This window comes from Equus caballus, chromosome 31 (assembly GCF_041296265.1).
Source record: "Equus caballus isolate H_3958 breed thoroughbred chromosome 31, TB-T2T, whole genome shotgun sequence".
Lineage (NCBI taxonomy): Eukaryota > Metazoa > Chordata > Mammalia > Perissodactyla > Equidae > Equus > Equus caballus.
Window position 1 is genome coordinate 10,175,822 of NC_091714.1, and position 25,211 is coordinate 10,201,032.

Genomic DNA, 25,211 nt, shown 5'->3' on the forward strand with positions numbered 1-25,211 from the left:
CCCATTCTCATGACTCGCTTGAACCTCACTCTGTGCTTCAACCCTCAGCTTCCCAGACTTTCCTACAACCTTGCCTTTGCTCACACTGTGCTCTCTAGCGCACGCAAAGCCTTCCTCCTAATCTTCCTAAATTCTGTCACAGCCCTTCCCGCTCAGGGCTCTGGCCTCAGGGCCTGCTTGCTGCCGTTCAGTCAGGCCTCCCACACTCTCCCAAGGTCTGTCTTCTGTTAGAGGTATTTGCATATCAGCTGGTCACTCCCATTAGGAAGTCCAGAGCACAAGGCCTGCCTTATTTAAAAAACATTTCCCCCAAAAAGATTCTCAAAATGCCTTACATAAAGTGGTAAGGACTCAAACATTTTTTTTTACTTTAGTGTTTAAATATGATGTTCTTGGGTATTTGTGTGAAATACATATTATTCTTTATCAGACATCTAAACTTTATAAGATTATCATTAGTTCACGAAGAGGGAAATTAGGTTTTCCTTATGTATACTGACTTGAGTCTTTTTTGGGAAAATAACCTGCTGTGGCCAATCAGAGAACAAGCAATTTTTAGCACATGACACCACCATACTCTTAGAGCAACAACGCCTTCTAAGTTACATAAAAACTGTATCAGGCCACTGTAAAGAAGCCGGAAGACACAGACAGACAGACGGACAGACGTGTGATAAAGCAAGAACAGTAAGATGTTAGTGGTCAAATCCAGAAGGGGGGCGTACGATTATTCACTATGAAATTTGTTTAACTTTTCTATGCTTGAAGTTTTAACAAATAGTGAAAAAAATCCAACAAACACAAATTGTATATACAATCATTCTGGGTTCTGAACTCCATTAGGATGCCTGCAGGGGACACAGAGAAGGACTGTGTCCATCAGGTCACCAGTGATTTCCGCCTGCCTGTGAACAGGGGCCTGGCACACAGTAATGGCTTAGTAAATTCAGGATGTGCTAAATGAGTATGCCCCCAAAGGATGGTTATCTGTATCTCTGTTACAAACACGTTTTAATCCACCTTGCACTAGAACTGGCTGATTATATCCAACACTCTCCCTACCCCCACTCCTACTGAATTAAATGTTCCTTAAGGCCAGGAGCAATAATACGAAATACATTTGCTGATTTAGCACTCTGAATTTACAAGCTATCCTATCCTCATAAGACAAACAGAGAAATACACTTACCTTAGCTTTATATCATAAGACTTATTTAAATACATCAACTGAAAAGATTTATAGCCTAAGGTAAGTTTCTTTGGAAAGCAGACTGGCTTGTGCCTGACTGCAGAGCCAGAAAAACCGCAGTGGGGTCAGGATGGCCATGAGGGTGGGTAGTGCTGGGCACTCCTGAGATGGTAACTGTAGGAAAGCTGTGCATTTTACAAACATATAATACGGGGTATAAACACATAAAAGGAACAAGGGTAGGCACACTGGTCCACTGGGTAAATTTCACATCCCTTTCTGAACCAGCAGGAATTTGCCTCAAGCGCATCTTACGGGGCTACAGCGGGGAAGAACTCGGGCTCTACAGCCAGTGGATCTGGGCTACTGCCAAGTGACCTTGTGCGACTGACTTCATCTCTCTTAATTGCCACTTACAAAATGGGTATACTAACAGTAGCTTCCCCACAGGGGCTCTGTAAGGATTAAATGACATAATGCTTATAAAGCATTTAACATGTGGTGCACGGCACGGGGGCATTCAGGAGGGGTGACCTTATCAGACAGGGGCTCATCTAGAATACAGAAGGAAAAGAATGGAGACTGGCAGTTCTTTGAGTAAATCCCCATTTGAGTACTACACTTGCTAGTTTGTTTTGTTTTTTTTCTTTCTTTAAATTTTTTATCTTTGAGGAAGATTAGCCCTGAGCTAACATCTGCCGCCAATCCTCCTCTTTTTGCTGAGGAAGACTGGCCCTGAGCTAACATCCGTGTCCATCTTCCTCCACTTTATATGTGGGACGCCTGCCACAGCATGGCTTGCCAAGTGGTGCCATGTCCGCACCTGGGATCTGAACCGGCGAACCCCGGGCCGCCGAAGCGGAATATGCGTACTTAACTGCTGCGCCACCAGGCCGGGCCCCACTCACTAGATTATGCTATACAAGAAAAGATCAGACAGTTCTATTTCCAAATGGTTTCAAGGCCAGATCACATTAATAAAGAAACTTAATTGAAGAGGTGATAACAGGCACTTAAGATATCGTCTATTCTAGCCAAAGACCTGTTTCCTTCAGATACATAAAGGAAAGAGGAAGAAGACAGAAATGGTTCACCATAAAGTTCAACAGCAACTCCTAATTCTCGGGGCTCTGGGCAAACATTTTCTGTGGGCCAGACGCTGAGATCTTGCTTTCTTCAAAGCCTACCCCCTACTGTCACACACAGGCTACAACGATCTGGTTTAATGATCCTTTGGCCTCCGACTTCTGTGCTCTCAATCCCAATAACCCCTTTGGTCCCTCAGACCCGCGGTCACACAATAATCCATTCCGCTCCCCCACTCAGTTTCAACTCTGAGGCGCTTCTCCTCTACTTTTCGTCCAGCTCCCTCCTCTCTTCTCTCTGCTGAGCAATGTCTTCGTCCTCTTCTCCCTCCCTTTGTGGTACCAAACCCCTCCTGACCAACTATCAACCACATGAAATTTAAAACCCTTCATTAGACCTCACTGCCAGTGAATAAATTCATCAATCAGGTCTCAGCGGAAAGGTCTCCAAGGTGTAAATGGCGATGACCCTTCAGTTCCTGATCCCACAACACTCAATTCCCAGGTTCCTGAGCCCCATGAATAGCTTTGATAAGATCTTTACCTGACAAAGGCTCCTCTCTTGGAAAAAAGGATTGCTTCTAGGGGTTTTAAATGTTTATTTCCTCTTGCCTTCAACTTTGAATTTTACCTTATTTATGGGAGGAGAAGATGAAGAAGGTGCCGAGTGGCTGAGACTTTCGACACAACCAATCTGAGCCAAAATATCCGCCTTAAAATAAAAAGGGTGCTCAGTAAATGGGCAAGAAAAAAAAAGAAAGGGTATACCAAAGTTTTTAACTAAAAATGTAAATTTATGGCAGGTCTAAGTTCACCAGAAAATTCTAGCATGCCACTCATTCAAAACATTACACGTCAAAAGCAGAGCTCCCATCGTGTAGCAGTGGGTTATTTCCAACGGATTAGTACATATTCTAAAGACTGCTGCTGTCACAACACAGTGTCACTGAAGCACTAACAATCATTATAAGCACCACAGAAGGAACAGAACAAATACCATGCAAGTCATACAGCCGATGAAAGAAGCTCCACAGGAAAAACACAGCCAAGCTTTAAAAAACGTTCAGCTGTTGAACCTTCTGCTTTCAAAGTCACCAGACATGAGAGAGAGCCCAACCGAGATGAGCAAAGCCACCTGGTCGACGTGAAGCAACCACAGCACCACGATGAGCCCCACCGAGCCCAGCTGTGGGCACAAAGCGGCCAGGCCAGGCCAGGCCAGGCTCTCAGGAGCAAGGGCTTCTGATGTGCGCTCCTGAGGGTGCCTGGCTCACAGCGCAGCATCGCTGTGAGAACAGATAACTGATACACTCCCATGAAGACACCAATGGCCAAAGTGGCAGCCTTGCCAGGAGAACAACTTTGCAGTCCAATTTCCAGGCTTCAATCCCAGCTCCACAACTGTCTAGTAGGGAAATCATTACCATTAACATTTACATAGCGTTACGAAAATGCGCTTTCCAGGTTCAACTCTGTTGTGAAGTAAGTAGTGGTATTATTTCCATTCTACAGATGTAGATAAACTCAGTTTTAGAAATCAGTTAATACACAAAGAAGATAATCAAGATGGAGTAACTGGGATCCAGTGTACACTTTCACTTAAAACTAAAAAAACCAGACCCAATATATGAAACTGTTTTCAAATCATTGGACATCAGGCAATAAAGGACCTGATCCTGCCTGGAGAGATTTGCCAGGCCACAGATCGGGGATGGGGGCCCACACAAAGCCCAGTGGTCTCTGCGAATTGAGGAGACAGAGCTGGGTGTCCGGAGCAGAGAACTGGGGAGGAGAGAGCGGCACAGAGAGCTCCAGAGATCTGCAGAGGGGGCCTCAGGGCTGAGGCTCAGTAGCGACCGCATATGCATGTGGGCAAACGAGCAGAGGAAACGATGAAGTAGCGATCCCTCCCACTGGGCCGTGCTCAGCAGCCAGAAGGGAAAACCTCAGGGTTCCTAGGGCATCGGGTGAAGCACTAAAAGGGGTTTTGCCTCAACGGTGAGGCAAAAACATCCCTGGACTAAAGGTTGCTCCAGCCCCACTTTAAAAAGCTTTCAAGACCTGAAGGGATTCAGCTGTTTCTAAGTAACTTCACTGGATGCCAGAATAAGACTAGGAAACAATTATGGGAAGAGAAAATATCCAGCATCTATCAAGTAAAAATCACAATGTCCGGTACCTAATAAAAAATCATCAGGCATGAAAAACAGCAGGAAAACATGACCCACAGCAAGAGAAAAACCAGCCAACCCAAGCTGACTCAGGAATGACATCGATAATAGAATTAGCAATATTTAAGAGAAGGAAGCTTTCGAATACCAATGAGACAGAGGCAACACTTTGAATGGGCTTCCAAGGGGTGACAAATTTAAGCATAAAGAAAAAAGCCACTCTAGTGGACTGAAACACACTGAATCCATGTAAATCCAGGAGTACATAATAATACTAAAAGAAAGAAAGATAGGAAAACTCATTTGTCACTATTTGAGGCAGTCATTTAAAAAACTTCTTACTTGAAAACTGGTAATATGAACCTTGGACATGTATACTGAACTCCAACAGAAACTGTTCTTCAGGGCCAGCCCTGTGGCCGAGTGGTGAACTCCACTTCTGTGGCCCAGGGTTCGCTGGTTCAGATCCTGGGCATGGACCTACACACCACTCATCAAGCCATGCTGTGGCGGCGACCCACATAGCAGAACTAGAATGACGTGCAACTAGGATACACAGCTATGTACTGGGGCTTTGGGGAGGGAAAAAAAAAAAAGAGGAAGAGGAAGATTGGCAACAGATGTTAGCTAGCTCAGGGCTGATTTTCTTCACCGGAAGATAGAAGAAGCTCAAAAGAAACTGGTAAGTAGTCACAGCTCCAATGGCCCACCCAGCTCCTTACAGAGGATGCCCCAAATTCAACCCAGGTCAACAGAGATCATTCAGTTGGTAAGTCAACCAGGTAAGGGGAGTCCCTAATCACGGGCTCACTGCCTGTTATATTACCATCTTGGGGAGAGGCCCCGGGAGCGTCTGAGGGTCCAGCTTATCTCACACAAGGAAATTCTTGCTGTGCCTCAGTCACACACGTGCTGTCATTTGGTTATCACAGCCATGGCCCATGACACAACTGCCCCCTAATAAATGGTCTCCTGCTTGGAAGGAAAGGAAAAAGGATGGAATTTTGTAACTAGAAACTTCCAGGGCAAGACTTTGTCCAGGGGTATACAACAAAAATGTATGGAAAGTTACTTGTTTTGTGAAGGCTGAGTTTACTATGCTTTTTCTTTTTCAACTCATCTGCACGGCCGAGATATCAAAGTCTTTACTCTGACATTCCTCACTCATCAAACATTTAATAACTGTGTGCCAGCTGTGTTAGGAAGTGGGAACAGAAAGCAAATAATGTGATTCCTATACCCAAAAATAGTTCAATCAGTTTCGGACAAAGATTTAACTCTTTTTATCAAAAGGGCCGAGAGAGGGTATAAAATTTTCTTATGTAAAAAGCTTAACCATTTTAGCTCAAAATAGAGAAGACTTTGTAAAATTTCCTATTTGTTCTTTATAGATCTTTTGCTCCAAGGACATCATCTAATTCTACAGACAAACCTCTCCAGACTTCAGAAAACCACTAAAAGAAACATAAAACTTGTACATTCTTTCTGAAATGAGGCTAGATCACAAGAACAGATTAAATCCATTTTTAGCCAGTCACGTCAACACTACCGACCGGAAATTACTCAAAAGAGTTTAAATTACTTAACAAATCCTTTGTTAATTTACATTCTGAACCCACAGATGTCAATTCCAGGTATTTATTTTTTAAATAAAGAAAATTAAAAGCATAAAATTTGCCTTAAAAAATGGATAATATTTGTATTAGCTTAGAGAATTTGCTTATTAGCACAAAGTCTTAAAATAGGTAGTTTCATGTACCAAATAGGATGATGCTACAAGTAAAAAACATAGTTTACTCCCAGGTAGACCTGTTAATGAAGGTCCTTGAGAAATGGGTTTTCATGAACACTCTTCTGACGATAGGCTATGCGTACAATGCTGACTGGCCTTTCATCACAGCAGTTTCAAGGTAAAAAAAACAAAACAAACCCTTTGCTTTTGTCATTTGCGTCCAGTTAGACAAAAGCAAACAACAAAACCACCCTAAACTATAAATTTCACCAGCACGCATTTTTGAAAGGGTCCCTGGATGAACACAGCTGTCTCTTACAAGGCAAAGATCTGTGAGCACAAAGAAGTTAGCATGGCCAGCCTGGTGCAGTTTCGAGGGCAAATATCTCTAACCACATCCTCTGAACAGATGTAGACAGCGTTCCTCACAAAGCCGTGTAACCAAGTAAAAGGGATTCCTGTGGGCTAGCAGTGGGGATGGGGAGACAGAGAAAATCTTTTCAATAAGAATCTCCTAAAGAGGCAATCTCCCATTAAGCAATCCTGAGACGTCTAGAGCATTACGGACCTCATTTGAGACAATCAAATAATAAGCCAATCTAATACTTTTGTTTCTTTTGCTGACTTATTTTTAAATGGACTAAAAATGGACTATTTTTGAGAAATGAGAAAGCAAAACGTAGTTACTATTGTCTTCCTCATCCCTTAACCAATAAAAATTCCTTCCTAACAAGTATCATTACATTGCAAATCTCTGCATAATAAAAAGATGTTATATTCCTAAATACCCACGTAACTTGAAGCTTTTGTTTCATATCTAATCTGTTAAAAAATAATGAACAATCTCAGAGGATTTTCTGTAAGAGAATTTAACTCTTTTTGTTTGGGTAACCCAGCAGATGGTAGAGGATGGGCTGGGGCAGCTCCTAGTCCTACAGCCGATGCTGAGAACACACAGCTCCTTCAGACAGGAGTCAGGCTGAAATCCGTAAAGCTCATAACATTTTACACTGTAAGAGACCTTTTGATGTATTTAGGACTGGACAAAAACTTATTCAAACATGTGCAGAGCACTCTATTATGGTGCAAGGCCTCTTATGGGTTATGGGAACAGAAAAAAATAACACAAAATCTCTGCTTCTCACCAAGTTTATAAGTAAGTAATATCATTTGTGCTAAGAATCGCACACGGTGCTACAAGAAGGGGGAAAGGGGAGAAAGGAAAAATTAAAAAAGACTTCATAAAGAACATGGAACTTCAGGGAAGGGCAGATTTTTTTTTTTTGAGGTCATAATAGTTTATAACATTGTGAGATTTCAGTTGTACATTATCATTTGTCAGTCCCCATATAAATGTGCCCGCTCTCCAACCCCTTTACCCCTGGTAACCACTAAACTGTTGTCTTCGTCCGTAAGTTTATCTTCCACAAATGAGTGAAATCATACAGTGTTTGTCTTTCTCTGTCTGGCTTATTTCGCTTAACATCATAGCCTCAAGGTCCATTCATGTTGTTGCCAATGGGACAATTCTGTCTTTTGCTATGGCTGAATAGTATTCCATTGTCTATATATAGCGTATCTTCTTTATCCAATCATCAGTCAATGGGCACTTGGGTTGCTTCCACATCTTGGCTATTGTGAATAATGCTGCAATGAACATAGGGGTGCATAAGTCTCTTTGGATTGTTGATTTCATGTTCTTTGGATAGATACCCAGTAGTGGGATAGCTGAGTCATATGGTATTTCTATTTTTAATTTTTTGAGAAATATCTGTACTGTTTTCCATAGTGGCTGCAACAGTCTGCATTCCCAGCAGCAGTGTATGAGGGTTCCCTTTTCTCCACATCCTCTCCAACATTTGCTATTTTTCGTCTCGGTGATTATAGCCATTCTCATGGGTGGAAGGTGATCTCTAAGTGTAGTTTTGATTTACATTTCCCTGATGATTAGTGATGTTGAGCATCTTTTCATGTGCCTATTGGCCAGCTGTATATCTTCTTTGGAAAAATGTCTGTTCATAGCCTCTGCCCACTTTTTGATTGGGTTGTTTGTTTTTTTGTAGTTCAGTTGTGTGAGTTCTTTATATATTATGAAGATTAACCCCTTGTCAGATATATGATTTGCAAATATTTTTTTCCCAGTTGGTGGGTTTGTTTTTCTTTCAATCCTCTTTTCCCTTGCCTTGTAGAAGCTCTTTAGTCTGATGAAGTCCCATTTGTTTATTCTTTCTATTGTTTCCCTTGTCTGAGAAGACATGGTGTCCGAAAAGATCCTTTTAAGACTCATGTCAAAGAGTGCACTGTCTATATTTTCTTCTAGAAGTCTTATGGTTTCAGGTCTCAAGTGGTTAAGTCTTTGATTCATTTTGAGTTTATTTTTGTGAATGGTGTAAAAGAATGGTCTACTTTCATCCTCTTACATGTGGCTGTCCACTTTTCCCAACATTATTTGCTGAAGAGACTTTCTTTTCTCTATTGTATGTTCTTGGCTCCTTTGTCGAAGATTAGCTGTCCATAGATGTGTGGTTTTATTTCTGGGCTTTCAATTCTGTTCCGTTGGTCTGTGTGCCTGTGTGCCAGTACCATGCTGTTTTGATTCCAACAGCATTGTAGTATATTTTGAAGTCAGGGATTGTGATGCCTCCAGCTTTGTTCTTTTTTCTCAGTGTTGCTTTAGCAATTCAAGGTCTTTTGTTGCCCCCTATGAATTTTAAGATTCTTTGCTCTATTTCTGTGAAGAATGTCACTGAGATTCTGATAGGGATTGCACTGAGTCTGTACATTGCTTTAGGCAGTATGGATATCTTAACTATGTGTATTCTTCCAATCCATGTGCATGGAATATCTTTCCACTTCTCTATGTCATCATCAATTTCTTTCAGTAATGTCTTATAGTTTTCCTTGTATAGGTCTTTCACCTCCTTGGTTAAATTCATTCCCAAGTATTTCATTCTTTTTGCTGCAATTGTAAATGGGATTGTATCCTTGAGTTCTCTTTCTGTTAGTTTGTTATTGGTATATAGATATGCCACCAATTTTTGTAAGTTGACTTTGTACTCTGCAATTTTGCTGTAGTTATTGATTATTTCTAATAGTTTTCTGACAGATTTTTTAGGGTTTTCTATATATAAGATCATGTCATTTGCAAACAGAGAGGTTCGCTTCTTCATTGCCTATTTGGATTCCTTTTATTTCTTTTTCCTGCCTAATTGCTCTGGCTAAAACCTCTAGTACTATGTTAAATAAAAGTGGTGAGAGTGGGCACCCTTGTCTTGTTCCTGTTCTCAGAGGGATGGCTTTCAGTTTTTGCCCATTGAGTATGATGTTGGCTGTGGCTCTGTCATACATGGCCTTTATTATGTTGAGGTACTTTCCTTCTATACCCATTTTATTGAGAGTTTTTTTTATTATGAATGGATGTTGGATCTTGTCAAATGCTTTCTCTGCATCTGCTGAGATGATCATGTGGTCTTTGTTCCTCATTTTGTTCATGTGGTGCATCACACTGACTGATCTGCAGATGTTGAACCATCCCTGTGGGGGGATGGGCAGACTTTTGCGAGACAGAAGGAGTCATTCTGTCATTCTTGGAAGAGAGAGCAAAAGACACAAGGAGGCAGTGGGACAGAATGGGGCAAACTGGAGAACAGCCAGTTTGGCTGAAGCCTAGGTATATGAGGTAAGGTAAGGATGGTGCCATGTTGTGGAATCACAGAAATACAATCGAGGCTGGAAAAGTATCCAGTCCCACCTCAAATTCACATGAGTTTCTTCTACAATTTCCCTACCATGCATCATTCAGTGTCTGAGTGCATAATTCTAACTGATAGGAGAGTGACTACCTCCTCAGATAGCTCTCTCTTGACAGGTAGAAATGCTTACTTGTTTCAGGAGGCAACAGGGAACTCCTAAAGTTTCTTGAGCAAAGAACTGCCATGCTTAATGTCTTATTTTAGAGGCAGCAGAGTAGAACATACTATAATGAACAATCATTAACTCCCTACTAAGTACCAAGTGTTCTCAACAGTTTAGAAGTATTTTCCCACCTACTCTTTCCAACAATTCTATGAGGTTTTACAGATGAGGAAACTGAGGCACACAGAAGCTAAGTAGCTTCCCCTGAGTCACACAGAAAGTATGAGATCTGGGATTCAAACCAAGGGTTTTCCTGCCCTTACACATCTAAAGGATGCACAACACTCCTGTCCATAACGATGGCTCAGGATGACACTCTGGGTTCTAAAGTGGAAAGAAAAGAGGGCAGAGAAATAAATAACATTTCAGAGAAACACAAATGGGAAACTTGGGAAGAGAAACCAGCTCTGTGGGGAAATAATCAGGGATTCTGCGCATGGTGAGTCTGAGATACAGAGGAGGCACATAGGGCTGATCAGCAAGAAGCTGGGAGGTGGGCAAACTGAAGAGAAAATTCAACATTGGAGAGACGCGTATAAGGGAATCAACTACACAGTTAAGGAGGGCAGAAGAGGGAGAGAGGCTGGAACGAAAAAGGATAAGTGGATTGAGAATATCTCATGGAGAACGGAGAGAGAAAAGGAGGAAAATATTTATGAAATGTCTCCCACGTTTCCAGCACCTCTTTACACAGGTGGCCGAATCCTCCAACAATTCAGGGAGCGGGTATTATACCAAAGCCACAACTCTTACGAAGAGGAGCCAGACGGCCAAACCGGGGTCTAACCCCAGAGCTCATACGCTTCCTGCTGCACCAAGCTGCCTGGGGGGAGGAGGAGGGATGGGATGAGAAACCGTGAAACGGAAAAACAGACACTCAAGGGGAACTGGGATACAGCGTGCTAAAAAGCAACAAGAACTTTCCAAAAAGAGAATCGGTTTATTTCAAGTATGTATATCCTTCCAGTGTTTAAAGAAGACAGAATATGAATCTCTCAAGTCAAAAATCTTCAGATAGAACATCTAGTTTTATAGAACTTTTAATTAATGTTGAATCTCCATTATTCTTCTTTAAAAAGTACAAACAAAAACTTCCCATTAACTTCTTTTTTTTTTTTTTTTAAGATTTTATTTTTCCTTTTTCTCCCAAAGCCCCCTGGTACATAGTTGTGTACTTTTAGTTGTGGGTCCTTCCAGCAGTGGCATGTGGGACACCGCCTCAGAGTGGCCTGATGAGTGGTGCCATGTCTGCGCCCAGGATCTGAACCTGCGAAACCCTGGGCCACCGCAGCGGAGCTTGTGAACTTAACCACTCGGCCACCAGGCTGGCCCCACCCGTTACCTTCTACTTGAAAGAGGAAGTCATCGAAGGATGTTTTTATACACCCATACTGAGAACCTTTTTAGAATCGAGGCAATGATATAATTTAAACCCTATTAACTGGGTGAGAAACAAGACCAGGACAACTATTAACAAGACATGTCTTTCAGTGACTTCTGAGCTTCATTTCCATCAGCCGGCTAACTCATTCTAGCGGCACAGCCCTGAATACAAAGTGCTCTCGAAACTGGAAAACACCATGTAAATAATTAATCATGAAACTAATATCAACCACTAAAAATCAGTCTCTTCCAAAGGTACTGCAGTAGCTCATCCAACTGAAAATCCCCATTAGAATAAGAAGACCATGGGGGTCAGCCCGGTGGCGCAGCGGTTAAGTTCTCATGTTCTGTTTTCGTGGCCCAGGGTTCCCTGGTTCGGATCCTGGGTGTGGACATGGCACCGCTTGGCAAATGGTACGTGTCCCACATATAAAGTAGAGGAAGATGGGCATAGATGTTAGCTCAGGGCCAGTCTTCCTCAGCAAAAAGAGGAGGACTGGCAATAGTTAGCTCACGGCTAATCTTCCTCAAAAAAAAAAAAAAACCAAAAACAAAAAGAATAAGACGACAAGGAGACTTTGATTCAGTTCTTGGGTATACTTCAATGAATGTTCTACATGACTGCATCTGTGGTGTGTGTATATGTAAACACAAGAAAGGTAACATTACCCATACTGAGGTGCCTTTAAAAAATAATACATCCATATCTGTACATCTAAAAGAAGCACCACTTCCCACTGGGTGGCTGTCCTGTAGTCTACCTGGCCAGCTCCCCTACATGACAGACAGAACAATGCTGCACTAAACCCCTTGCCCCATGTCTGTTCTGAGAGGAGATCTGCAGGATCAACTCAGAAGTGCTGAGTCAGAGAGTACATGCATCTAAATATTAATCTCCATTATTAACCTGTCCTCCAAAAGAGCTTCATCAATTTATCCTTTCACCAGCTTCGTACCAGAACGCCTATTTGCCCACGCCTCTCCTCACACTGGTATTAAAACATTTTAATTCTCTGTTAATTTGACAAAGGAATCTCAAAATGAGCATTTTCTTCTCCTGAGTTGTTCATCTTTTTCCTATAGATTTGCAAGAGTTCTTTGTATATTAACAGAATTTGCCTATATCTGTGGCATGTTAGAAATCTTTTTCCTAGTTGACTATTACTGTGACTTCAGTGTATCAATTCTTTCCTTAATGGCTGCTAGACATTATGTCATGCTTAGAAAGGCATTCCATATTCCTAGGCTGTAAAAAATAAGGTCTATATTCTCTCCAAGTACTTAAAAAAAAAGTTTTATAATTTTCCAAATTAAATTGTTCCAAAACGTTTCAAAAATAATGCATTCTATTCCTCTGACATTTACAATTCTAGTCTATACCACAGCCAAGCGACTGGACTATGTTTTTACAAAGGTTCCCTCATCTACTGTCAAAGGAAGGAAAAGCTCATAAAAGGTCCCGTAATGAATGTGTCCACGTTACCTACCTCGACCCCAGGTAGGCCCCCTGCCTCAGTGATTGCTCAGTAAGAACCTAGAACCAGGAGGTACCCCACGCAACCTGAAATTAGGAGTTTCAAGAAAAACAAAAGGAAGTGCTGTGTTACATATTAAGACATAAATTTATGAACTGAAATGCAGTGTAGACTAAAAATACAAAGGCAAGGAAGGCTCAGATAAATTGAAAAACAGCAGGCTCGAAGTGAGTTCTTCAGGGACATCTGCAGCTGGACAACCTCCTAGAGAGGTCTTGTTTAAAAGACATGACTTAAAAGAAAGATACAACAGTCAGAAAATTGGATAACCAGGAGCTGGATGTGTGGGAAGAAAGCCAAACCTAAAACTAGGGATGCTGAGAAGAGGAAACGGATCCTGGTTTGGAAGTTTGCAGGGTACTGAGTGACAGGAGATGGAAGCCCCGACGGGGAGAGACAGGCCGGCTCCTCTGACATGCCTGCCCTCAAAACAAAACGGTCCTCTGGGAGAGAGCACAACACCGGAGTAATTAGAAAATCCCAAGAGAATATCCCTGGAACCAAAATAATATTTTCTGACTGACATTCAGTAAATCAAAGAACGGGGAAACCTGATAGCAAAGATTTTAAACGCTATCAATTAATAATGGTTGTCTGGTTTCTTATTCACGACATCTTTCATGGCATTTATAAAATAAAACCACAATTTTGGCCTATTTAAATTGTTCTCATATCCCAGATAACTGAGAGCACCAATGGCTGTTAAAAATATTTTTACCTGATTTAAATTAAATTCAAATGCTCAAATTCATCAATTATGGTTATCCTTTCTGTATTGTGTTACTTCTATTTTCAGCTCACCTTTTCTTTGCTTTCAAAGGATCTGATTAGATTTAACATTAGATCGAATTAGTAAAATCTAACTTTAAAAAAAAGTTGCTGATATTATCTTCCAAATAACTTGAAAGAAAAAAAGTTTAGACTTACACTAATCAGTGTACTTTAGCACATTTAAATCCTGAGGAATTCACTTCACAACAGAACAAGATCTGAGCCTGATTTCGGGTTTGTGTTCGTCGGCTAAAGTGCGTCAGCCTCTCCTGAGACAATGGTTGAAGCAGGTCCCTGAATTAAAGTAAGATGAGTCCTGAGCCAGCCCTGATGGCCTTGTGGTTAAAGCTTGGTGCTCGCACCGCTTCAGCGGTGACCCGGGCTCACTTCCCCGTCATGGAACCACACCACTAATCTGTCAGTTGCCATGTGTGGTGGCGGGCCACAGAGAAGAACTAGAAGGACTTACAACTAGGAGACACACCCATGCACTGTGGCTTTGGGGAGAAAAAAAATAAGATGGATATTTTCATCTTTTGTTTCCTTCACTTATTTTATGATCATCTCATTATAATTCCCTTTTATTAAAATGCTGCCTTTTACTTAACGCAAACGCATTTCCCTGATGTTTCTGCATAACTCAGTGAATCTCTGCTGGGTGCCCTGTGCCTGCAGGGGACATGTGGCAACATCTGGAGGCATTCTGGCTGTTACACTGAGGGAGGTGTGCTGCAACTAGTGAGCAGACGCCAGGGACGCTGCTCAGCATCCCAGCGAGGAAGCTTCAGGCCCGACGTTAGCAGTTCAGGCTGGGAATCCCTGCAAAACTGCGAGTGAGGGTTAACCGTGGTTTCCTCACATTTTGTCAGCAGCAGTCTTTAACTGACCAACGTTCTCGGGTATTACAGAGTAACAAAATACAGGAAAATGGGGGCTGGCCCTGCGGCCGAGTGGTTAAGTTCACGTGCTCTGCTTCGGTGGCCCAGAGTTTTGCCTGTTCAGATCCTGGGTGCAAACATGGCATCACTTGTCAGGCCATGCGGAGGCGGCGTCCCACATGGCACAACCAGAGGGACCTACAACTACAACGTACAACTATGTACTGGGGGGCTTTGGGGAGAAGAAGGGGAAAAAAAGGGAAAGAGCTTGGCAACAGATGTTACCTCAGGTGCCAATCTTTAATAAAAAACAACGAAATTTTCAAGTATGGGGATCACCTTGCCTCTGAATCTGAAATATCTGGGCCAAACTAATTTGCAGTTCAGGATGTCCACAAAAAGCTATTTTAAACTATATAAAATCTGTGGTTAATATATGGTAATACCACTTTGATAAACTCTCTTGGGAGCTTAAGATACAGACATTCTGTAACAAATAATTATAAGTGATATGATTATTAGACTTCACATAACTTAAAATTTTTTATGTAGTTAAAAATTATCAGGAAATAATATCCCCTAACGCCCATTCATTTCTAAAGACGTAGGTAGCAATAACATTTTGATATCCATCTTCTCAATTTTCTTGCCTGTTACTCTGGATAATCATCCAGCAATAACCAAACTAGTCAAATTTTCATTAAAATTAAAGAAAACTTCAGCGTATTTTCCTCAAATCACCCCATGATTCTAAGTTTTCTAGAAGCAATACAGCCATAGTACCAAGTGCTGTGCGCCAGATTTGCAGCCACTTGTACATGCATTGCACCTGCAAGAGGTGGGGGCTCCAGCTGAGAATGGAAACAACAGGCCAAGGGTGGAGAAATCATTTCCTGTTCCAGCCAGAGCTTTGACACTGACCGTCCCAACAATAGGAACCTTCTTTTCTTTCCGCACCCTCACTTGAGAGAGTATTTGCAATTTACAGGGTTTGTGTTCATATCATGTCAGACTTTTAAAAGCAGATCGATAAACACCCTGCCTTCGCTCTTACAATCAACTTTAAAAACAGTCTTCAGCAGGCTTAACAGGTGAGTTCTTTGTTAATACCCAACAAAAACGCCACACAAACATCTAACAGCTACTTTGTTTATGCTTGCAGCAGAGAGCAACAGCGTTAACACATCACAAGCTTTCACAAATGCCCTCTGCGCTCAGTAAGCCGGGGCATCCAGCAGGATGACGCAAGACTTACCTGGTTACTACTGTTGGCAGCTGATGAATTGGCTTGAGCTGTACTCGCTGAGAGGGAATCGAGGAAGGCTTGGTCGGCCACTGAATTTCCACAAGAAAACTGATCTTTTCCATCATTGGGCAAGATCTGAATATTAGAAAGGACCACAATTATTTTCATAGATCTGTTATTTCAGAGATAAGTCCCTGAAGGGCAGCAAGAATTGTTACTATAATGGAAAAGTGGTTCATATTCTTAAACGGTAAGCAAGCCTGAGAATGTCTGTATTAACTATTCCTTTCTGTAAGTATGCAGAGTTCTAGAAAATGCAATTCATGCCAGTTTCCACGTAAATCCTCAGAATTTCCTGCTTCTTGTCCTGAGCGCATAGCGTACGGAGGTAAACACAGCACAAACAGAAGACGCACAATGGGTTCAGGGACCTGTGACCAGTGTATGGATTAGGCTGGGTGTGCGTGCACGGGCACATATTCTGAGAGAATGGTCTAGATTTCATCAGATTCTCCAGAGGGTTCAAAACTCCCACCTCAGCTCCCAATCAGGAACAGCAGACAGACAGCACCCACGCAAACCTCCTCCAGGGCATTATTCCTCTCTGCTGGAGGGGACCTTCATTCTCCATCTCACTCAATTGCTCACAGGGCACCAGGCAGCCTTACTGTCTGTCACCCAAGATGAGAGGCAAGCTCACCAAGTACCCAGTACTCAGTGTTGAGTGACCTACAGACCACCAGCAGGGGGTGCCAGGAGGCTGACTCAGAAGAGGGTTTGTCAGCTGAGTGGGCGTGCCCTGGGCAGCCCTCTCTCCGGTGTTGCCACACCAACCTTGGCATCTATCATAAGAGAGTTAAACCGGGCATGGCTCACAGCAGCTCATTCTAGACCCTTCTGTCTATGTTCCAGAAGAAGGAATTGAGAGAGACATCCTAAAATTAGCACAGGGAGCAGGAAAAATCTACTATTTAAACTTTGTGAATCAATTCTACAATACATAGTATGGGAGGCAGCAGCTATCATATAATAGGAACAAAGGAAAAATAGATACTTTTATTCAGAATAAGTAAAAGTTGCTATCCTTGGAAGGAACTTAATCTAAACATTTGGAGTCACTCTTTGGAGCTTGAGACTACAGGTAATATTTTTTCTTAGTTCTACTTCCAATGTATTCTCCTCTGTTTATGTAATTCGCCTGTATTACTTTTACAATGGAAATTTTTTTTATTAAAAATAAAATTGCTATCTTCCAGTCTGTCCTTTAAGTTGATAATTTATAAAAATGTGTTTGACAGAGTCCAGGTTTAATTAATAAATGATAGTACGTTCTTACTTCAACATAGTCTGTGGGAACAAGGCCTCGTTCTCCTTTGTTGTTTCTTCCTTCCAACCATCCTCCACCAACATCCTAATAAAATTTAAAAAAAAAGAAAAAGATTACAGTGGGAATTTCTGGTAGAAATTTTGATTTGGGAATTGTTACACATGAAAAAGTAATTAACATAAATTAGGTTTTTATTCCTACAGAGTTAACACTTCAAAATTTTTAATTCTTAGGCCTTCTCTCCAGAAAATTATATAATCGAAAAATAAGAAAAATCAAACTTCAACAATAAGTAAAGCTTGAAAAAGAGTCCATTAATACAATGCCTTCATTTTGTAATTCCTTTCTATTTACTGGTCTGTGGTAGATTACAAAAATGGTTTGCAGCTCCAACTGTCAAGAAAGTAGCATGCACACCCCCCCTCTAGAATCTGTGCTGTCCCGTGTGACGTCTTTGGCCAGCAGAACGAGGTGGAAATAATATGGGCTGAGTTCTGAGCCTGGCCTTGAGCCTGGCCTTGAGGCTTTGCACATTTCAGCTCGCTCTTTTTTCTTTCTTTCTTTTTCTTTTTTTTGAGGAAGATTAGCCCTGAGCTAACATCTGCTGCCAATCCTCCTCTTTTTGCTGAGGAAGAATGGCCCTGAGCTAATATCCAAGCCTGTCTTCCTCTACTTTATATGTGGGACGCCTACCACAGCATGGCTTGACGAGTGGTGCCATGTCCACAGCCAGGATCTGAACCAGCGAACCCTGGGCTGCTGAAGTGGAATGCGTGCATTTAACCGCTGTGCCACCGGGCCAGCCCCTCAGCTCGCTCTTTTTTCCAAAAGAGCTGCTACGTAAATAAATTTGAGTTGTTAGATGATGACAGAGACAAGGCCCAGTCTCCCTGTAGCCCCATCCAAAGCCAGCCAACAAGAGCGGAACTGCTAGAGGCGTGAGCGAGCCCAGGTCAGGAAGGTCATCCATCCGACTTGTAGACTGCTGAGCAACAACACATGGTTGTTTAAGCCACTAAGTTTTGGGATTGCCTGTTATTTAGGAAAAGCTAACTGATCTATGTTTCCTTAGCTCTTCTGGATAAGCAGTATTAATAAGCTAAATAATAAAGAACTTTATTATTTTTCAATCTATTATTGCAGCAATGTCCTACTTTTTCCCCTTAAAATAGTATGAGTTGTCTTAAGTTCATAAATTATGCCCTAATTAGTTAATAATTACCTGAATCTAGAACACACATTCTTTTTAAAAATCACTTTAAGTCACAAATTTGTCCATTTTTGATACAACAGTAATTTAAAGACAATACTATTTTACCAAGAAATGAAGAATACTTCTTTGTTTAAAAAAAAAAAATTAGGGGCCGGCCTGGTGGCGTAGTGGTTAAGTTCATGTGCTCCACTTCAGTGGCCCGAGGTTCGCAGATTCAGATCCTCGGCAGGGACCTACGCATCGGTTATCAAGCCATGCTGTGGCAGGCGTCCCACATATAAAATGGAGGAAGATGGGCAAGGACGTTAGCTCAGGGCCAGTCTTCCTCAGCAAAAAAGAGGAGGATTGGCGGCAGATGTTAGCTCAGGGCTAATCTTCCTCAGTAAAAAAGAGGAGGATTGGCAGCAGACGTTAGCTCAGGGCTAATCTTCCTCAGTAAAAAAGAGGAGGATTGGCAGCAGATGTTAGCTCAGGGCTAATCTTCCTCAACCCCACCTCCCCCCACATAGATGAGCAGATAAAAGAATCTTTACTCTCTCCTCTGATTGAAAATAGAACCTATTTACTTATATACATGTTACTAGCACATTATCTAAAACATACACTTTTTCTCCCAAGTAATTCCTTTTTGCATCTAAGACATATAAAATAGGTTTAAAAAATACTATCAATATTAAGAAACCACCATCCTTTTGGGCATTCCTCCTTCTCCTTCCTTCATCTTTGTGCTGCCACAGTCCTCCCTTCCTCCCTCCCACCTGGTAGGACACATCTGCTTCTCCTCCTCCTCTTCCCAGAGTCTCCTCGGCCTTCCTAGCGCCTTTCTTGACATGCTTACTCTCAAAGGGATAGTCTGGGGAGCCAGGCCACTCCCTCATCTCTACCTCTGCAGTTCCCTTTTTTTTTTTTTCTGGGAAAGATGTGCCCTGAGCTAACATCTGTTGCCAATCTTCCCCTCTCTCTTGTTTTTCCCCTCCCCAACCCCAGTGAACCGTTATATATTCTAGTTGTAGGTTCTTCTGGTTCTTCTATTGCAATCCGCTGCCACAGCATGGCTACTGACGGGCTGATGGTGTGTTTCCATGCTGTGGAATGAACCCAGGCAGCCAAAGCAGGGCACACCAAACTTGAACCACGAGGCATCAGGGCTGGCTCTGCAGTTCCATGTTGAAACTGATGCAAAATTATAGGGCAGGGGTGATTATCTACTATTCTTTAAACTCAACACATCTAAAAATAAACTCATTTAATCTTTCCAAAGCTCTTCTTCCTGACCTACGTACTTTACTAAATTCATCATTCTCTCATCATTCATCATTTGGTGCAGAGGCCAAAAACTCAGTGATCCTTGACTTTTCTCACCACCACCATCTAATCAAGCACCAGGTCCTCTTGGTCTGACTCTCAAAGCCTCTTGCCTCCATTTTCTTTTGATTCCTATTGCTACCACCCAAATCTTGTCCCTAGTCTCCAGCCACACCAATTCATTCTATACACCCTTGCTACGTTAATTTCCTTGAAGTGCAACAATATCAACAATAAACACCAAGCAAAACCCTTAAATGAACCCACTGCTTCCCAAACTAAGCCTGAAGTCCAGAGCCTGGCCCACAGGCCTGTCTGATTGGCTCTAGGAGCCAGTTTTCCTGGCCTGTCTCCCACTGGCATATACATGCCCTGTCCCGATGCTCGTGGGACACTTGTCTACACAGAGTGTTCCCCAGCGGAGAAGAAAAAGCAGAGCCTCAGAGCCCAAACAGACGTGGCCTCAAATCCTTGTTTTGCTACTTACAAGCGGGACGATCTTGGGCAGTTACTTGACCTCTAAGTGAGTCTCATTACCCTGCTTCATAAAACAGATGAAAAACACCAACCTCAGCGAGTTCATGGGGAAAAGATATCAAAGAACATGTGCACAGGACTGAGCCAAACGCCTGGCTCCTAGGCTGTCAAGAAAGGGCTGCTGGGACTGCCAAGAACTGCTGAATACTTTCTCATCTCCACACCTTCGATCCGGCCGGCATCTGTCTGGGACGTCTCTCTTTCCATTTCTGTTTGATGGAACTCCAGCCAGCTATCGTTAGGGGACTTAACTTTTCTCACTGTTTATATAATCGATTCTTACTTGACCATCAATACTTCATAAGCAACAGGACAAAAATTCATGTGGGTCTGAATGATCAACTTACTAAAAATATACAATTTTAAAAATCAGTCCTGAAGGGAGAATCAGATTTGGACAGAACAGTCCTCTTACCAGATTTGTAATGATGATGATTTCTCCTTCATTAACTGTCAGTTCATTATTTCCAGGCTCAGCAGCAAAATCATACATAACCCGAGCCTATTGGGAGTGGAGAGGAAAAGAGGAAGTTAGAAATGTAAACTTAACAGAAAAAACCCGAACCACCTTTACAGTTCACTTGTAAACCTGCCGGTGTGAACAAACGCTTCACGCCCGTGGCCGGGGTTGTTTTGGAAGAAAGGAAGACACATTACCGAAATGATTCATCAGCCCCACCGTGAGGAAGAACGACACCAGCGTGGGAGGCCCGCTCTGCTTTGGACACAGGCAAGGCTTCTGACAGCTGCCCACACTGCACCTAGAGGTCACCCAAGAAGTACTCAAAATACACCCATTTCATGAAGGAGGGAAAAAGCACGCCGTTCCTTTTAGGAGGTAAGACGTGGAAATACAAATATCGTTCATTCTGGGAACACGTGCTCTTGAGGACTGAAGAGGTATACATACAGACATACAAACATGTACACATATAGAAGATTCATGCGCTTTTAGATTCATCCCTTACAATTAAAACTCCCCCTACTCTTTACCAAGAGATAATGCAGCGTCCCGAGCCAACTAAACTCAGAAGTGTAAGATTTGGGGAGAAGACACATTGACAGGCTTCCTCTGTAATCCTTCCCACGCTACGACGACGCTCACAGGCCTGCGTAGGTCAGGTTGCCAGGAGATCAGGTAACCTCAATAGCTGCGATTTTCAAACTTATCCTGCAATGAGATCTTAATTTCATAGAAAACAGACCAAAGGGAAGCTGCTGTGGTTGACGTGAGGGGGCTACTCTTTCAGCCTCTTCCTCAAGACGACCCTTGAGGAATCAGCCCAGAAATGCGGATTCCTTGGAATATTGCCATTTACGTATTCCAACACAGAACCAGTATTATAAAAAAATATATTTTATATGACTTTATAATATATAATAAACATATATGTTTTTAGTCCATTTCAAATTCTAAGTAATTGTCTTCCGTGGACTGTCACACAGAACTGGGAACTGAACCCATTTAACAAACGTGACTGAACACCTACCATATGGCAACTGAGCTCGGCCCTCTCACTCAACACTGCTCTTCCCCACATGCACTTAATGATGCCTGACATCCTTATGACAAGGACTAAGGATTCATATGTAGCCATGAAAGGTTAGGGGGAAAAAACCCAAAAACTCATTTATTTCGAAATACATCAAAAATAATATGGGGGCCAGCCCGGTGGTGTAGCTGTTAAGTTCATGTGTTCCGTTTTGGCAGCCTGGGGTGCGCGGGTTCGGATCCCAGGCACAGACCCATGCACCGCTCATTAAGCCATGCTGTGGCAGGCGTCCCACATATAAAACAGAGGAAGATGGGCATGGATGTTAGCTCAGGGCCAGTCTTCCTCAGCAAAAACTGGAGGATTGGTGGCAGATGTTAGCTCAGGGCTAATCTTCCTCAAAAAATAAAACAATAAGATGGATTGATAAATGAGTATGTGATAAAGCAGGTATAATAAAATGTTATTTATAGAATCTAGATGGTGGGTTCATGGTGTTCAATGGAAAGTGATTTCAACTTTTCTACATATTTGAAATTTTTCATGATAAAATGCTGGAAAGAAACCAACGGTAGTGTACAGCCTGTCAGTCAAGAAACGGCCTCGGCTCCTTGAATTCTGTCCACTGAGAGGCTGGGAAGGGGGAGTGAAAGACGGGACTGCAGGCAAAGAGAGAATTCTGTAGGCGTTTACAGCCTTCCTTGGGTCATTACAAAGGACAACGAAACTGTGCTGAGCTATTTTTCTCAAAACAGCTGAAAAAGTAGATACAGTTCTGCTTGTCATGTTGTAGAGTGTTTTTTAAAAGTATGTCACACCAGGCTCAACCCCTCGTGCAAGGAGGGCAGCCGTGAGACAAATGTGTGAGGAGTGAGCAGGGTCCCCAGGCCAGGACACACCCACAGGACAGCCAGCAGCCTGGGGTCCCCAGAGCAGCTGGATGAGGAACCTGCTGCTTTTTACTGTTCCTGAAGAATCCTGGTTAACAACTGTTTTCAATCCAGCTAAATCCACCAATCCCCAAATACAGAAAACCAAAGCTTCTAGTTTACTAAAATGACTACTTGGTGAAACAGAATGTGAAACAAGTCAAAAATAAAAAAATGGAAACTCCCTTACACATTCAAGTATTACTGAACATTTACTCATGGAAAAATGTACACAAACATCGTAGGTTTATTTAAAACGTTGATCTCAGAGGTTTTTTTTTTAACCTAGAGATGCTTCTTAAAAATTAGAATTGAGGATAATTTTAGAGAACAAAAAGATTGAAAAAGCACATGCCCAAATGAGCATAACATGTCAACAGAAAAAAAACCTGACCATGTAGCCTAGGGGAGCAACCACTCTTACGAAGCTTCGGTGAGACTGGCAATGTTCCCGACGTCTTTTCTCTCTCCCATCCCTGTGTCTAGCTTCCACCTAGCCTTCCCACTTTCTCCCCTTTGTCCCCTTCACCACTGACAGTACCCAAACAGATAAAGATGCTGACCTCGACCCCAAATGCCCATCAGTCTAGCTATTTTTGATGTGGCCTTTGAAAGAAAAGGCCCATTTTTCTACATTGCCTTTTCCAAAGTTAGCTGTACTTTTCGAGAAGACTTAAATAGCTTTAAGAGCTAAATTTCCACACAGTTCCTGGTCAGTAGATAACTTCACACTATATATTGAATACATACTGTCAACCACAATCTCTTCAACAGCAATTTCAAAAAGTAATACAGATAAGGTGAAAGGCTAGTACACAGCAATCTCACAGAAGAGTCCCATTATCCAGATACAGCAAAATAAACACTGGCGAAGTCAAAGCTTTCACACCAAATGCTCTAGGCACTGGAACACGAGTGCGCCCCCATACACCTGTCTGATATGTGCATAAGCCATCATCCTTAACACAGATTTCCTTTTGGGAGAGGAGAGGGGTATAAAAAACATTCACTCTTTCTGACCCATGTTGTAAACATCTGTTATTCTGTCTGCGCCAATCCCTTCCTTCCGGAAACGGTTCCTGCCTGACTCCGAGTGAATGGTGAGCATATAACCCAAACAGGGGTAATCAGAACTCTCCTAGAAACCGACACGGAGGCTGGGGAGAGCGGGTCTTTTTCTCTGATACTATTGCAATGGCTAACTAGCTGAGGCATGGCAAGTCTGAAAAAAGAGTTGTGCGGAATGACAAAGCTGAGATAAGGGGAGGACCAGCCAGAAGCCTTCTCTCCCCGCACAGACATCTCAGTCACAGGAGGCAAGGTCTCTCCTTGGTGCTTAAGCTACTGTGACTTCAGATTCTGCCCCGTGCAAGCAAGAGAGTGCACGTTAATCCAAACCAATCACCTGAAATCAAAGAATTTACAAAGGAAACATTCTAAATAAAGAAAACACAGGATGTAAGAAGTACATTGCTGTATTTCCTATATTACAAAACAAAAAAACCCCCAAAACACTAGAGCCTTTTTAAAACAAACAATAATAGAGAATTAAACTAAATGGTTCAAAATAGCAAAAAATCCTGACAGCAAAAAAGTTCATAGGGGGGTTAGAACGCAGAAGACAAGTCCCCATTCTTAAGCATCTGCTTTAGTTTCACATAAAGCACAACTAAATCTTGGGAAAAAGCAGTAAATTTTCAGCAATGTGCCTCTCCCAACTTTAATTAAAAAGTAAGTAATATGCGTAAACTTTCAGAAATTCAAGGGACTCAAGGATCTTATTAATTTGACACCCTTGAGAACTAAAGTTTTGCATGTAGGTGATATTTCTATATAACTACTTTTTTAACGGCAAGCTTGTTTTACTTAAGCACACCCATTTGACTTTTTATAAAACCTTACACATTAATGCCTTCCTGCAGCTCGTCTTTACCTAACCAGCAAAATCACCAGAAGAAACAGAACTTACTCTAAGAGACTCTGAGAGCATTATTATACTATTAATACATGTAGATGTCTTTGTCCTTATTCTAATTGGTTAAGGCTTAAACACTTTTCAGTTTATATCAATCTGTGCTTTCAACAGCCTTTGTTAAATCCCGGCCTGTGCTTGTTCAGTTGTTATTCTGAATAAAATAGAGAATCTTAAATTATCCCTGAGGCCATCATCCAATTATCCCTGATGCTTCTCTGCTGAGTCATCAAAAGCCTGACAAGCTTGCTCTCCATAGTGTCACCTGTGTCATTAGTAAATTGTTAACACATCGCAGGGCCAGGGCCCCAGACAGCTGCACACACTAAGAATCCTTTCCACGGGGGTACGGATCAATTAATTCTCACGTTTTGGGTATGGTGCTCTTAAAATTTCCAAAGAAGGAAGTAAAGGTCGTCTGCTTTCTTAAATGTTTTCACAAGGAATGTTTAATAATCTATTCAAGAACATAGCTAAGATGACAGAATTCTGTTAAAGTTGTATTTTAATAGTTGTTTTAGTAAAAGATC

General features: G+C 42.0%; 1 protein-coding gene across 9 annotated transcripts in view; it reads right to left on the reverse strand.

Annotated features, from left to right (window-relative positions):
- Positions 1-25,211, reverse strand: part of SNX9 (sorting nexin 9) — a 104,063-nt gene that overhangs the window by 41,793 nt on the left and 37,059 nt on the right. For 7 of the 9 annotated variants that reach the window (XM_023632961.2, XM_023632962.2, XM_070256312.1 and 4 more), the window contains exons 2-4: positions 20,703-20,789; positions 17,242-17,316; positions 15,915-16,040 (exon numbers count right to left, since the gene is read on the reverse strand). In XM_023632961.2, the coding sequence (XP_023488729.1) occupies positions 15,915-16,040; positions 17,242-17,316; positions 20,703-20,789 (288 nt within the window). Of the gene's footprint in view, positions 1-2,905; positions 2,987-15,914; positions 16,041-17,241; positions 17,317-20,702; positions 20,790-21,280; positions 23,327-25,211 lie in introns of those variants that run through there. The other 2 variants (XM_070256310.1, XM_070256311.1) reach the window with 2 other exon arrangements.